This window comes from Cavia porcellus, unplaced genomic scaffold (genome assembly GCF_034190915.1).
Source record: "Cavia porcellus strain 051 isolate PalLab524CR breed Dunkin Hartley unplaced genomic scaffold, mCavPor4.1 scaffold_17, whole genome shotgun sequence".
Classification (NCBI taxonomy): domain Eukaryota; kingdom Metazoa; phylum Chordata; class Mammalia; order Rodentia; family Caviidae; genus Cavia; species Cavia porcellus.
The window spans coordinates 63341672-63355395 of record NW_026947500.1 but is presented as its reverse complement, the minus strand read 5'-3'; the positions used below and the strand labels follow the sequence as shown (position 1 = coordinate 63355395).

Here is a 13724-nt window from a genome sequence, read left to right as displayed (position 1 = left end):
TGCCTGCTTCTGCAAAGAACAGCTCTTCAGGACGCCGTGGGTCTGTACGTCAGCTAAGCCCACTTTTGCACTAAGTCAGAGTTGAGCCTATGCCATGGGGACCACACAGCTCTCAAAGCTAAAAATGTTGACTTTCTGGCCCTTCCCAGTCCCTAGTCCATGTTGCCTGTCCCCACAAGGGAAAAGCACAGATTATCTATTCTGTGATTACAAACGGTCACAAATTCTCTGAAGTTCCTTCCCGGCCTCTCTCACAAATAATAGCTATTTCCCTAACTGCTGAATCAAGGCTCGGCCACACGGCTCATTGAGACACACAGGATATTTATTAGCAAGTGTGATGCAGGTAGAAGCTTGAACAGCACTCACATATGGGGCTCACACTTCTTAGATCTGGAGTGAATAAAACCTCATGGCAACAGACCCCGGCTGCCGACCTGAAATACGAGAGGTTACTCCTAACCAGCCCAGCCACTGCTACACCAGCCCTGGCCAGATGAACCACATGCCAACCCACAGAGTCACAGAGCTCATACATGGGTGCGGTTTTGTGCCATTCTGCACCAGGGCAACTTGTTACCCAGTAGGTGCTAACTGATACACCAATGTTCATACTGTGCCAAGGGACAAACACGTAAAGTGACACTCAAAATATCAGCCAGTGGTGGAGGCTGTGAAAAGAGTTAACAAGGAGGGATGTGCCCGAGAATGAACCTAGCAAAGTCTGAGGATGAGCCTGTGTGGGCACAGCAATTGGGGGGTGAGTGAAATGACCACCAGGAGAGGCTCGGAGGATAGGTAGAATCTGCCTTGTGTCCCGAGGGGCACTTGCATGGGCTTTACATTATGTTGCTGGTTCTTAAAAGCCCCCTTTGGCCAGCCTGTCTAGCATGGAAACAGAAAGATAAGCAAAGAGACCATGCCAGGTACCTGGGCCGGATGTAATGGGCAGCAGGTGGAGTTGTGGGGGGATCTGAGATTGAGGGGAACTGTAAGGAGTGAGAGAGAGTGAGAATAAAAATACAAGGATTTTTGACACCGTCTTCCCAGCTGGTGTCTGCGCCCACAAACAGTTCAAACCTCTGGTCCACCTTATGTCAGGAAAGGGCACCCACGGATTCCACCCAGGACCTCAGGTGACCACAGTGGGTGGCATCTGTGTGAGTTCCCAGAACTCTGCTCCCAAAGTAACCAGAACTATGCCCAGGATAAGCACATAGAACAGAAAAGAGAAGCATCTGATTCTAACCAGCATCAAACCACATTAGCTAAAGGGACCATCCTACAAAGCCTTCCATAAAATACAACCCTCAGAAGTAAAATTATTTTCTTAATATTTTTAAACTTATAAAGTAAAATACCACCACATGCATCATTATTGAGATCCCTCACTTTGCCTTCTGTTCAGGGAAGATTCCCAGCTGTTATGGTTGATACATTGTGTCAAGTTGAGAAGTTCAGAAGTTTAACTAAGAGTCTCAGCAGGGAGCCGGGTTCTTACTTTGTAATACCCTCAGCCTGTGCAGGAGGAGAGCACAGAATTGGTGTGAGTGCTACACCTGCCCTGGACGCCCTGGGTGCTCTGGGCAAGGTGGTGGTGGGGAGCCTGCTTAGAATATAAGGGAGAAAAAGAGGTTTGTTCTCCCCTTTTTGCTCTGGCTGCTTTTGCTGGCTGCTGCTTGATGTGTTGCCCTGGTGCCATGCCACCCTGCCTTGAAGCCAGCTGATTTGATTATAGACTGAAACCTCCACAAAGAGTGAGCTAAATAAACCTTTCGTTTTGGGAGTTGGGTATTTTGTTCCAGCAATGAGAGAAAAGTAACCAAGACACTGGCACTAAAGGATGTAACCCTAACCCTAACACACACACTCCTCTCTCTCTTCCTCCCTCTTCCCTCTTCTGAGTCTCACTGTGTAGCTGAGGTTGGTCCTGACTCACTGTGTATCCCAAGCTGGCCTCAAATTTGGGGTGATTCTCCCGTTTCAGCCCCCTAAATGCTGGGATTCCAGGCCTGCATCACCACACCCAGCTCTCAATGGATGTATTCCTTAAGGAATTGGGGGGGCTGTTTGTTTGGGTACAGGGAATCAAACTCACAACCTCCTGCTTGCCAGGCAGGTGGGAGTTTGTTTTAACGCAGTTATCAAAGCAAGTATCAAAGAAAGTGGCTGTATTTCTTAGATCTTATTTATGGGAGTGGAAAATGCCCTTTATTGAAAGTCAATGCCTTTCAAATAAACATCTCCCCAGAAGCCACTAATTCTTTTTTTAAGCGGGTGGGGGGCAGAAACAACCCAAAGGGTGACAGCCATTTTCCCAACGTTACCCTAAAAAAAAAAAAAAACGGTTCCATTCAGCATACAAAGGTGATTGATGGGGAACTAATTTTGGTCAGCACAGGCATTTGATGTTTTTGATTTGTTTTCTAAATCAAAAATGAGTAAAACAAAACACACTGTACTTTCAGGTTCCACGAACACCCAAAAGAGGTTCCTGAGAACCAAAATAAAAACTGTTTTCCTTCCAACCCTCTCTCCACCTCAGAAAATAAAAATTCCCCACCAGAACACTCTCGCTTGGCTAATTCTCAATTCTGAAGAGGAAGATTTTTTACGTAAGCAGGCCGCTCAAGGCCTCCCGATGGGCGTCTGTTTCTGATTTGTTTTCTGTGTTGTTTTGTGGTGCTGAATGTTTTTTTTAACCCTCCACACATTAAAAAAAAACAAGGAAACATGTTTTTTTAACCTTGGTCACAACCCCAGACGCTGAAATACCTCATCTAGGAAGCTAACAAAATGTCTAGATATGTGACGAAATTTGATCCACGGCCAAGGAGAGAAAATGCTGCCACTTCTCACCCAAATTGTAGGAAATGGTTTAATGGCTGGGCTCTCAAAGAATGGCAAAAGCCTAGAAATATTCCAGGAGTGATTCTCCATTTCCTTGACCCAGTGCTCCTGGGTGAACCCATCATATATCCCACCTTCAGCTGGAGGAGATGAGAGGAACCTAAGCTACGTTGGATTTCAGTATTTTTGGCTGGCCTTGACCTCTTAGCAATACTCCCGCCTCAGCCTCCTCAGTGCTGGGATTATAGCACATGCCACCAAACGCAACAATGTAACAGTTTAACAATATAATGATACAGTAACACAGTAAACAATGAGGCCTGTCTATCCCTAAGGATACCAGGGACTCCCGGGAAGATAAAGGGCTTCTATCTTTACATTTTCAGATCTGAAGCAATGCCTAGCAAGCTTAGATATGTAATGAAAAGACACTACAAATATTTACTATGTGCTTCTTTTGAGGAAAAAAAGATTGTCAACCTCTGCATCAAAGCTCAGAACCAAAACAGGGAGAGAGGGGTGTGTGGCATCAGAGAGACGCAAGCCTAACACCAGTCGGAGCATCCTGCCCGCGACAGCAATCTCCTTCACAGCCAATTAACTCTGGCTTTGCGCACAGCATTTATTTATCTATTTGCAGTTCTGGGAACGGACCCCAGGCCTCACACATGCTAGGCAAACGCTCTAGTATCTGCCTACACCCAAGCCCTCTCTATTTTATTTGGTGAAACCAAGTTGCCTAGCCCACCCTCAAACTCATGATCTGCCTGCCTCAGCTGCCCAAGCAGCTGGAGTGACAGGTGGGGGCCACCACGGCCAGAGGTGCAGCTGCACCAGGTAAACCACCATCACTAGTTTTAACCATCGTTCACGTCGTTCCCCGTCCATGCCAACCCTCCTCTCCCCTCCCCTCCTCTTCCCTTCCCCTTCCCCTCACCCACCCCCTCCCTCCCCACACTTGCACCCAGACTCACTTGCTGGAATTCATCGTGTATCCAGAGGGACACTCGGGGATGCACCTGTCGTTGTGGATGACGTACTGGTGGCAGCCCTGCCTGCGAGAGTTCTTGCATTTATTGTGCAGGTCCTGGCAAAAGCTGAAGTTCACGCAGCGCCAGTCCTGGAAGTGGTAGTAGGGTGGCGGGCAGGTCGCCACACACCTGCCATCCAGGTAGAAGTTGCGGCAGGCCACGCACTTGGTGGGGTCGTCGGGCTCCGTACAGTTGCCCAGGCACTCGCTGTGACAGCAGAGACCTTCAGCGGTACAGCCGTGGGACTTACAGGCGGTCGGGCAGACTGGAGAGGGGAAGACAACACAGCTGGTCAAGGGCTTTGCCCAATTTCTGTCCACACATGCAGCAATCCTCAATGGGGGACTGGAAGCCAAGCAAAATAATAACAGTAACAGCAGCCACATTTCTCCAGCACTTGCCACCGGCCACACACGTCTGTTTACTCACAGGAGCCCCCAGGCTGGCGCTGGGCTGGGGGAAACAGAGCCGGTACCCAAGGGCCGGGGCAGGGAGGCCCTCACTTAGAGCATCTGCCCGTTACCATGGTGATTCCAGGCTACCCCAGGGCAAGGAAGCTGGTGAACAGACAGTTGGCAGACAGCTACACAGTAGCACACTGTGAAATGGTACTTCCCAGCGCAGATACAATCTATATGGACTGCAGCTACAATGTAGCAAGCAACCTCCAAGGAGCACATACTAGGACACTGCCAGGGCACCTGCCATTCCAGCTGCTCTGGAGGCTCAAGGAGGAAGATAAGGAGATCAAAGGCAGCCCAGGCAAGGTTGGGAGACTGTCTACAAATTTTAAAAAACACAAAATAAAATTTATTTTAAAAAGAAAAAAAAGAGCTAAGGGATGAGCTTCCCTAGCATTTGCAAGCACTGGGCTCCATCCTTAGCACTGTGAGAGAAAAAAAGATGGTGACCCAGAAGGAGGTGTCCCACAGGTGACGGCAGAGCCTTTTGGCTGCAGGGACACTCTCAGCCACTGAGTTTGTCCACTGGACAAGGCAGGCCTGGACTCTGGCTTCCTCCACCACTGGTACACATGCCCCTGTCCCCACCACAACTCGTCCCTTCCTGATTTCCTCTCCCTGGCAGTCTCTTGGCATCTATGGGTCCTGTGCACCTCACCTCATTCTCCTTCCCAGGCTTTTGACAAACTCCTAAGTGGGTAGACAGCCTGGACGAGGTCAGACCACCACCACCCCCCAGCCATGATCTCAAAGATGCTTCCTTTCCACACTTCCTGTCCTAGGCATGGTGACGCACACTTCTAATCCCAGCCCTCGGGGAGGCTGAGGCAGGAGGACCACACTCTCCAGCCCAGTCTGAGCAATTTAGTCACAGAGCAAGACTTTGTTTCTAGGTTTTAAAAAGGGGAGTGGGGGTGAGGGAGGTGTAGCTTAAAAGCCCTGTGTTCTATCCAAATCCTGCAAGGATAAAAGCAGCCCTGGGCTCTCTGATTCTCATAACAAAGTTTCCCAACACCAAGCAGATTCCACGGGCAACACCCAAGGAACAGAGGCAGCCCTGCACCTCTGAGCAGCTCCAACCTCTTGAGCTTCCTGTGTGGTCAGAAGCATTGTCCATCTGTGCCGTCCATCACAGAGGCCATGCCCCCCCTCACCCTGCAGCAGCTGAAATGTGGTTAGCACAACTGAGAAATCAAACTTTACTTTTAAATTGTGGTAAAATACACACAGCACACAAGAGCTGTGTCTTGACTATTTTGAATCACGCAGTTCAAGGGTATTAAGTACTGGTGTTGTGCAACAACCCTTCACATCCACCTCCAGAATTTCCACATCTGCCCGAGCTGCACCTCTGGCCCCCTGACCAACTCCCATCCCTCCCTGGCACCCACCATCTCCTTCCCGTCTCTGTGGTCTGGGCACTCCAGAGACTGCCTAGGAGTCTGATCTGGATGGCATCTTACTCTGAGCATTAGTCCTCAAGGCCCATCCATGGCGTGGCTTCCTTTTATCATGGCTGAATTGTATTCCATTCTGTGGGTGACCCATTTTTGTTTAACCATTCATCTGCGCGTGGACACCTGGGGTTGCTTCTGCCTTTTGGCTACTGTGAATAGCGCTGCCATGTGGCATCTAACGGTCTCTTCAAATCCCTGATTTCAGCTCTTCTATCTACCTACCCAGAAACTGAACTGTTGAATTGCACATTAAGTTTTTCAGCACCACAGATGAAACGCAGGGTCTTACAAATGCTAAGTATGTGACTAGCAATGAGCCATACCATCAGCCTGAGCTTCATTAACTTCCTGATGACTCTCTAAATTTTGTGCTGTTCTCCACAGTGGCTGAGCTATCTTACATCCCCACCAACAGCCCCCAAAACTTCCAGTTTCTCCTGAGGAACCAAACTTCTGTTTCATTTTAGTTGACTTTAATTTCAATTTCAGGGGACCATGGAGGCTTAGAGGAAAAGCCAAAAGCCCACGTGTCCTGAGGGCTCCAGGCCCCACTGATACCACCAAGTGCTCTCCTGGGCCCAGGCAACGACAGTCATGGGCTCCCTCCTGTATGCTACATATGCAGGCTCAGTCCTGCTACAGGGCCTTTGCACCTGCTATTCTCACTGGCTAGAGCACGCTATATAATGCCTCTTCACAGTTCCTCTCACCCTTTGGATTTCACCCGACTCCTGACAAAGACCACTGCTTGCTCCACAAAGGAAGTTGCCACTCCTCAAACCACATCCTAGCATGTTATCTTCTTAAAGTTTCCTTCTACCATTTATCACTCTAGAACAGTTGTCTTGGGTCTTTTCATCTAGAGGAGAGTCCTATGGCGTGGGGTCTTCCCCACACTGCTCCTCCACTCTCAGACAATGGCTCAAGAATTCATCCAAGAACTTTCAGCTGTGGGACCTCCACAAACCACTCTGAGCCTGGAAAATCACACCCCAATTATTGAGCGTGTCTGCATTGATACGTATGCTGCTTCTTCACCCAAGCTAAAGAGAATTAAGCAGCTCTGACAGGAGCAGGATGGGACAGAAGGACAGAGACTCACAGATTTCTGTGAAAGGTTTTTAAGGTCCACAGAGCATGCACCAGATGCCTACTTAATCTGAATATTCAGCAGGAAGAGGGGAAAATAGCATTTATCACCCCACAGCACCCTTTCCCACCACCCCACCAACCTGTGGAAAAACTGCCTTCCAAAAAAACTGGTCCCCAGAGTCACAAAAATTGAGGACAACTGACCGAAGCCAGATGCACTGAGCGTTAGAGATGGTGTCTGCTGCCTAACAAGCACACCACAAAGATTTCTGCACACAGAGCAGGGTGTGGGGCTGCACACCCCTGAGCCCAGCAACTGGGAGGAGGACTGAGCAAGGGGATCAAGAGTCGCAGGCCAGCCTGGGCAACCCGGCAAGACCCCACTTCAAAACCAAACAGTAGAAAGGTTGAGGGTAGAGCTTAGCATCCCTGGTGTTCAGTGACTGTGTAGCACCAGAGTTGGAAAAGATTCATTTGGAAAAAACTGACAGTAGCCTTGTTCTTCTTGCCTGTAAAATGGCATAAGAAGAAGATTCCTCATGATGTGATTTTTAAGGTTGCTGCAGGAAGTAAACGGGGTGATATGGCCAAGGCACCACCCGTTTGATAGACTTGTTTTGACGCTTGATAAAAGTCAGCTCCTGGTTCCATCATCATCGTCATCACCATTGCATTAGAATTATTATCACGATCTTCCCTTGACATTGATAGGGGATTAATCCCAAGAACCCCTAAAGATGCCAAAACTGACAAATGTTCAAGTCTTTTTGTGAAATTTGTGTAGAACCTATTGGCTCTCCCTCCAGACTTTAAAGCACCTCTAGAGGAACTGTAACACCTAGCACTCACCCATGCTAAGTCAATAGCACCTCTAGAGGAACTGTAACACCTAGCACTCACCCGTGCTAAGTCAATAGCTGTTACAGCACAGTACTTAGGAAATAACAAGGGAAAGTGTCCCCATTCAGTTAAGGACGCATTTACCACAGGTATTCTGCACCCCGCGGTGGGCAGTACGGTCCCCAGGCCCTCGGTGTCACCTTCACTAGGGCTGATCCGACTGGCCCACCCCAGCACTGGACTCATCTGGAGGAAACAGACCCCGAGGCAGAGCATCAGCCTGGGCCCCCTCCCCCAGGACCGGCGTGCTGGCAGGGCACTTGAGAGGGGAGGAAGGGCCTGTTTCCTGAGCAGGGGCAGCCGCAGCATCTGCAAGGAGGCTTTTCATTCATAAAAAGGCTCCAGGAAGCTGCAGTTAAAAAAAAAAAAAAAAGCAACAATAATTCTCCAAGCACCTACGAGTCCAGCCTAGACAATGAGAAGGGAAATCATCCAGCACCTGCAAACAAAGCCGGCTGTGAGGTGCTTCAGTCTTACTCGGCCCTGTCTGAGTGCATTCCCAGGGCCCCCTGGAAAAGGCCAAGCAAGAATGGGAACAGAGATGGGAACAGAGACGCTGGAACTGCACGGGTGGGGGGTCCATATATAGATCTAAAAGGGGAAGAGCTGGGTGGTATGGAATTTCCAGTTTTAGTTTTTTGGGGAATCTGCACGCTAACACCCACAGTGCTTGTGCTCAAGGTCCCATGACTGCATCTCTCCTGATCTCAGCACTGGGGGGAATGGAAGGCAAGGACTCGGCAGGGACGCAGGGCTACGGTCAGGTGGATCACAGGTATAAACGGTAATCAGACAGGAGCGAGAGGCTGGGGTGTGAGGGCCCTGTAGGACAATCGCAGATGGGGGCAGCAGGCCAGACAACTCTGAAAGCTATTAAAAGGGACAGTGAGATGATGATGTGGGGGGATAGGGAGGTCTTTGTTAAAATGTCCATTTGGCAGGGCAGAGACCACATGAAGGGCTGCACATGTATTAGACAAGGATTCTACCTTGAGCTACAGCCCTGGCCCTAGGACCAAGATAGATAGGTTTGCCCTGATTTTAAACATTACACCAGACACCTGTGTATCAAAGCATTCTAAAGTATGCAATCAATGAGCGACACATACAATTTGTATGCTTCTGTGTGCCTATTAAAAATAAACGAGAACGATCACAGAACTTTACAGCAAAAAGGCTGAATTTGGCTATACATAACACTCCAAAAGGATCTAACCAGCCACGCAAGCTGGCACACATGTGTAATCCCAGCACTCAGGAGGCTGAGGCAGGAGGATTGACATGGGTTCAAGGACAAGCCTGGTCTACATAGTGAGTTCAAGACCTACATGAACTACACTGTGAGAACCTGTCTCAAAACCAAATAAATGAACAAAAAGTGACTTAACTAGAAAAAGATAAAAGCAACATGCACCATTGTGAAGGAACACAGGAATGTGACCAATTTTTTTAAACTACAGTGATACCACATCACCCCAAGTATTCCATTAATAACTGCACAGGAATGGTGACTGAGTACTTGCCTAGCATCTATCCCTAATGCTCCAAAAGGGAGAAAAGATACATAACAGAAATCAGAAGCTTTTGGAAAGTTCTTCTAAAGTTATTTTCTGTTTCATTACAACGCAGGAGCTCGGGAGTACTGAATATGTAAACAATAGCTTTGTCTTTTGTGAACCCTTGGATAAATTTTTAATTTTTTTTCCAATCAATAAATACGTATCAATGCCAGGAATCGTCACGGTCACTTGTGGAAGACAGGAAACCTGCTGTGATACTGGATGGTCATCCGAAAGAGGAGATTCAGAAAGACTGCTCCTACCTGGAGAAACTCTGCCCAGCAAGGGCACATATCTACCAGCTCCCTTTCTGCGGGGGTGGGGGGTGAGGTAAGAAAGGGAAAGGAAAGTAAAAAACATCAGAGTGGAAGGAAACTGAGGTGTAAATCTTCAGGTAAAGGCATGTCGTGTGCCTCACTAGGCAGTAACATACATTTCTTCTTCGAGATCCCACTCAGAAAGAGTTCAACCAGAACAGCAAGGCAGGGTAACCAGCCTATGCCTGCAGGTGCCAGGGCTGAGAAAGGAGTGGTATTTGCGAAGTTTTCTTTTGGAAGTTTACTAATGCAACCATTCCCTTAAAATAACCGGCCTGTGCTCTACAAAAATATCAACGTTGTGAGAGACACAGGAAACTGAGAAATCGTGCCAACTAAAAAAGTTAAGGGACACAGCTGCGCAATGCTGAGCTTGGGCCCAGACTGAAACTCAGACCAGGGGAAAAAAATACACATTATCATCAAGGGACACTGTCAGGGCAGACTGAGGAAACCTACAGGAGCCTGGGTGAAGACACTGTATCCATGTTGCTTTCCTGTAGTGTACTGTGATTGTGTAAGGGAGAAACCCAGTGGGGGATTAAGGGCACCACAATTTCCACACTCTCTTAACGGCCTCAGAAAAATGCATTTCATGTGTTGCATTGAAAACATTTCAGAAATAAAATGAATCAGATACAATGTAAAGAATCAGTGAATCCGAATACAACTCTTGCAGTTTTTCTATAAGCTTGAAACGTCGACCAAAGAGTGGCCCCTTTGTTCAAAGCATGTTAAATGCTAGAGTAGACGGAGAGAAAAACATAGGCTAGGTGTACACAGAAACAGGCCGTTTTTGACCTTTTTTTTTAAGTCAGATTTTTTTTGAGAAATTGGAACAAGCCAAACAAAACATGAAAGTCATTACACTGTTTCTATAACACGATACACGTAGTTACATTGTGTTGCATTTTTTTCCAAAGCCTACTGTCAAAAAAAAAAAAAAAACACTCAAAAATTTACTATTGCAGAAATTACTGCTTTCCAGAAATTTCTAAACGGAACAGTTGCATCATGGGCCAGCGGGCACACTCACTGCTGGGGCCCTGAGCTCTCCCTGTGCGAGATTTTAACAGACTCCTTAAAGACACTTTGTTTCCAAGCCAGGCTCCTTCTCCTGCGCAGGGCCTCGGACACTGACCTAAGGGGTTCAAATCCCCAGAGCCACGTACATACACACACACACACACACACACACACACACACACACACACGCACGCACACATACAAAATGATTTCCTGGAGTGAGAGGCAAGGTCTGGACTTTTGACATTCGGGAGGGTCAGCAACAGGACTGCGCGAAGCCTGCGCTGGAAGCAGGGGGCACCCCGTTTCCTTCCCGAGCACCCAAGCCCCGCGCGCGGGCGCCTTTGTACTGCAGCTGCTCGGCTGTTGGGAGAAATATGCTGCGGTGGGGTGGGCCCAGGGACCCTCCCCTCTAGGGCACGCCGGGGATTGGCCAGTCAGTGAGTGACTGTATGCGCGTGTGTCCCTTGTGCTCGTGTGGGCGCGCGCGCGCGCGCGCCCCAATGAGGCCCCGCCCCTGCCAGCCCGGGGAGCTGCTCCCTGCAAAGCTCCGGACGCGCTCCGCTCCCTAGAATCCAGGCCGGGTGGTAGCGGCGGCCGCGGCGCCGCCCTCGCCCTCAGCCAATGGGCGGGCGAGGTGCAGAGCGCTGGCCCCGCCCCGGGCGCGAGGCTCCGCGGGCCGGGCGCGCGCAGCGCTGCCGAGCTAGGCAGGGGCGCCCTGCGGGGTTCAGCCGAGTCTCGCCCGCGGTGCAGCTGGGCCAGAATTCGAAGGCCGCACGGAGCACGCGGACGTTTGCACGCGTCATGCGCCCGGGAAGCGAGGCTCATACACATGAGCTGGAAATGCACAGCTTGGGTATTTTGGGGTGCCCTCGGGCCGGGGTCCTCCGTGCATTTGAAGACAACGAACTCATGCATTGAAGGAGGATTTGCAATTGTGGTAAACTCAGGCAGCGCATGGGCCCTATGGTAGAGCAACCCCTTCACCGTCATTCATAAATACACTTCACAGTGTATATTCTGTCCGAGTGCTGGGCACCCCTGTAATCCTACCCACTCAAGATGCCGAGGCAGGGGAATCTCAAGTTGAGTCACCCAATTCTGGGCACCTAAGCCAGACTGCCTCAAAATAAAAAAATTAAAAAATTTAAAAATTACAAAATAAAAAAGTGGCGATGTAGCGCAGTGGTATAGCATTACCCTATTGCACCAAGGCCTGGGCTCCGTCCCATGGAGCTTTTAAAACCCACTATTCCGTCTGCAGTATGTGTTGTTCCGTACCGTTAAGATTTCTTACATGAGAAAACATATCTTATGGAAAAGTCCAAATAATCCCCCAAGTTCCATGTTTCACAATATTTTAATATATATGCTAATTTGTTTGATTTACACTGCTATTTTCTCTTAGTCCATCAAAGAGAAAGTGTTGTGCTTTTGTCTGTTTGTTTCTTCTTTGTAAGAGAACCTTTTTGTGTCTGACTTGCAGTGTAACATTCTGACCGTTCTTTTAAAGATTAGGATACACAGTGTATAAACTAAAGTTACTCTCTAATTATTTTGTTACATTATCCTTTTTTCTCATAGAAGAGTGTTTCTTAATATCTTATTAATACCTGCTGGTAGTACATCAATATACAGGATTTTTTAAAGAACTTTTTAAAGATGTTAGTGTTATCCAAACAACCCTAGGAATGGCAGTTTTGGCAGGACTGCTGGCTCAGCGGGAGCTCGGCCAGCCGGGCAGAGGCTGTGCCCAGGGCAGCCCCATGACTGCCTGCGCTGCTCCCCACCAAGGCGCACCCCAAGCGGAGCGCGGAATGTAAACCTGAACCCTGTCGCTCCCCTGCAGAGATGCACAAAAAAGAGAGGACCCCCCCCCAAAAAAAAAGGAAGAACTTCATTTATTTTTGCCTATTTCACCTTGGAGCCATGCGCCCAGGAGGTGCAGGAGGAATGTAACAGAAAAAACAGAACCAAAACCAGGGGGACGAGGGGACTGGTCTGCAGTCTCCCCTGGCAGGCAGGAGGGGTACAGTGCGTGCCACCCTGAATCATGGGGCAGCGTTCGGGGGCCTGGAAACGTCAGAGAAGATAAAGGGCAAAGTACAGCCGAGGAAACAGGAGCCCGAGCCAGAGAGGACAGGGGAGAAGCCAGGGACGTGGGCCACCCGAGTGGTAGGCCGCCCTCTGGATCTCACGCTCAGATGGGCGCTGGCTGCCCCTCCAGCGAGTGGGTGAGTAGAGCCCAGGCAGGGGCCAGGGCAGGGGCCAGGGAGGAGGCGGAGCTGTCAGCACCTACCAGCTGGAGGACGCCAGAGTCCACCCTGGCTCTGCCCACGCCTCGTCGTCTCATAGGACGGACACGTGAGGCGGGCTGACTTTGGACAGGCCAGGTTAGGGGTGGACAGAGGTCAGGACCGCGGCCAAGAATCACAGGTCGCACGCGCCAAGTCACAGCCCACGCCGCCCAGGCCTGCTCAGAAACACTCAAAAACCCTGTTCGCTTTGCACATTTTGAAGCTTTCCTCACTGATGTATATAGTAGACATTTTAGACCACTAATTATAATGGTAGCTTTGGGGAGAAGGGTTGAGTTTTGTTGTTGTCTTATTTTGTTTCTCATTTGCTTATTTTCGCTTTTCCCCCTTCCTTTTTTTAATTTTGAAAGAGTTGCGCTAAATTCCACAGGCTGGAGTCTTCCTAACTTGCAGTCCCCTGCCTCAGTCTCCCAGAGTGCTCGAGTTACGGGCACACACCACCATGCCTGGTAGGTGTATTCAATATCTCTCCTGTAGGCTATTTAGAAATCAAGGATAATAAGAAATAGAATGTATGAGACACAGGCAGAACTATTCTCAGAGAAAACGTCAGAGGCCTGGTTTCCCCTAATGGAAAACAATCTAAATAAAATTAGCATTTAAGTCAGTTACTAAGTCAGTGAAGTTACTTTCATAATATTTCCAAAATATTAGCAAAACTACCCTTATGTGTTTTAGATTTTAAGTTACATCTGTTTTTGTTTGTTTATATA

The 13724-nt window shown here is 48.9% G+C and overlaps 1 protein-coding gene across 3 annotated transcripts in view; it reads right to left on the bottom strand.

Moving 5' to 3' along the window:
* Positions 1-13724, bottom strand: part of Insr (insulin receptor) — a 126987-nt gene that overhangs the window by 44549 nt on the left and 68714 nt on the right. For all 3 annotated transcript variants that reach the window (XR_001200937.3, XM_005003065.4, XM_003468370.5), the window contains exon 3: positions 3825-4146. Coding sequence is in view for 2 of the 3 variants with exons in the window: in XM_005003065.4 (XP_005003122.1) it covers positions 3825-4146 (322 nt within the window). In the remaining variant the exon portion in view is untranslated. The remainder of the gene's footprint in view (positions 1-3824; positions 4147-13724) is intronic.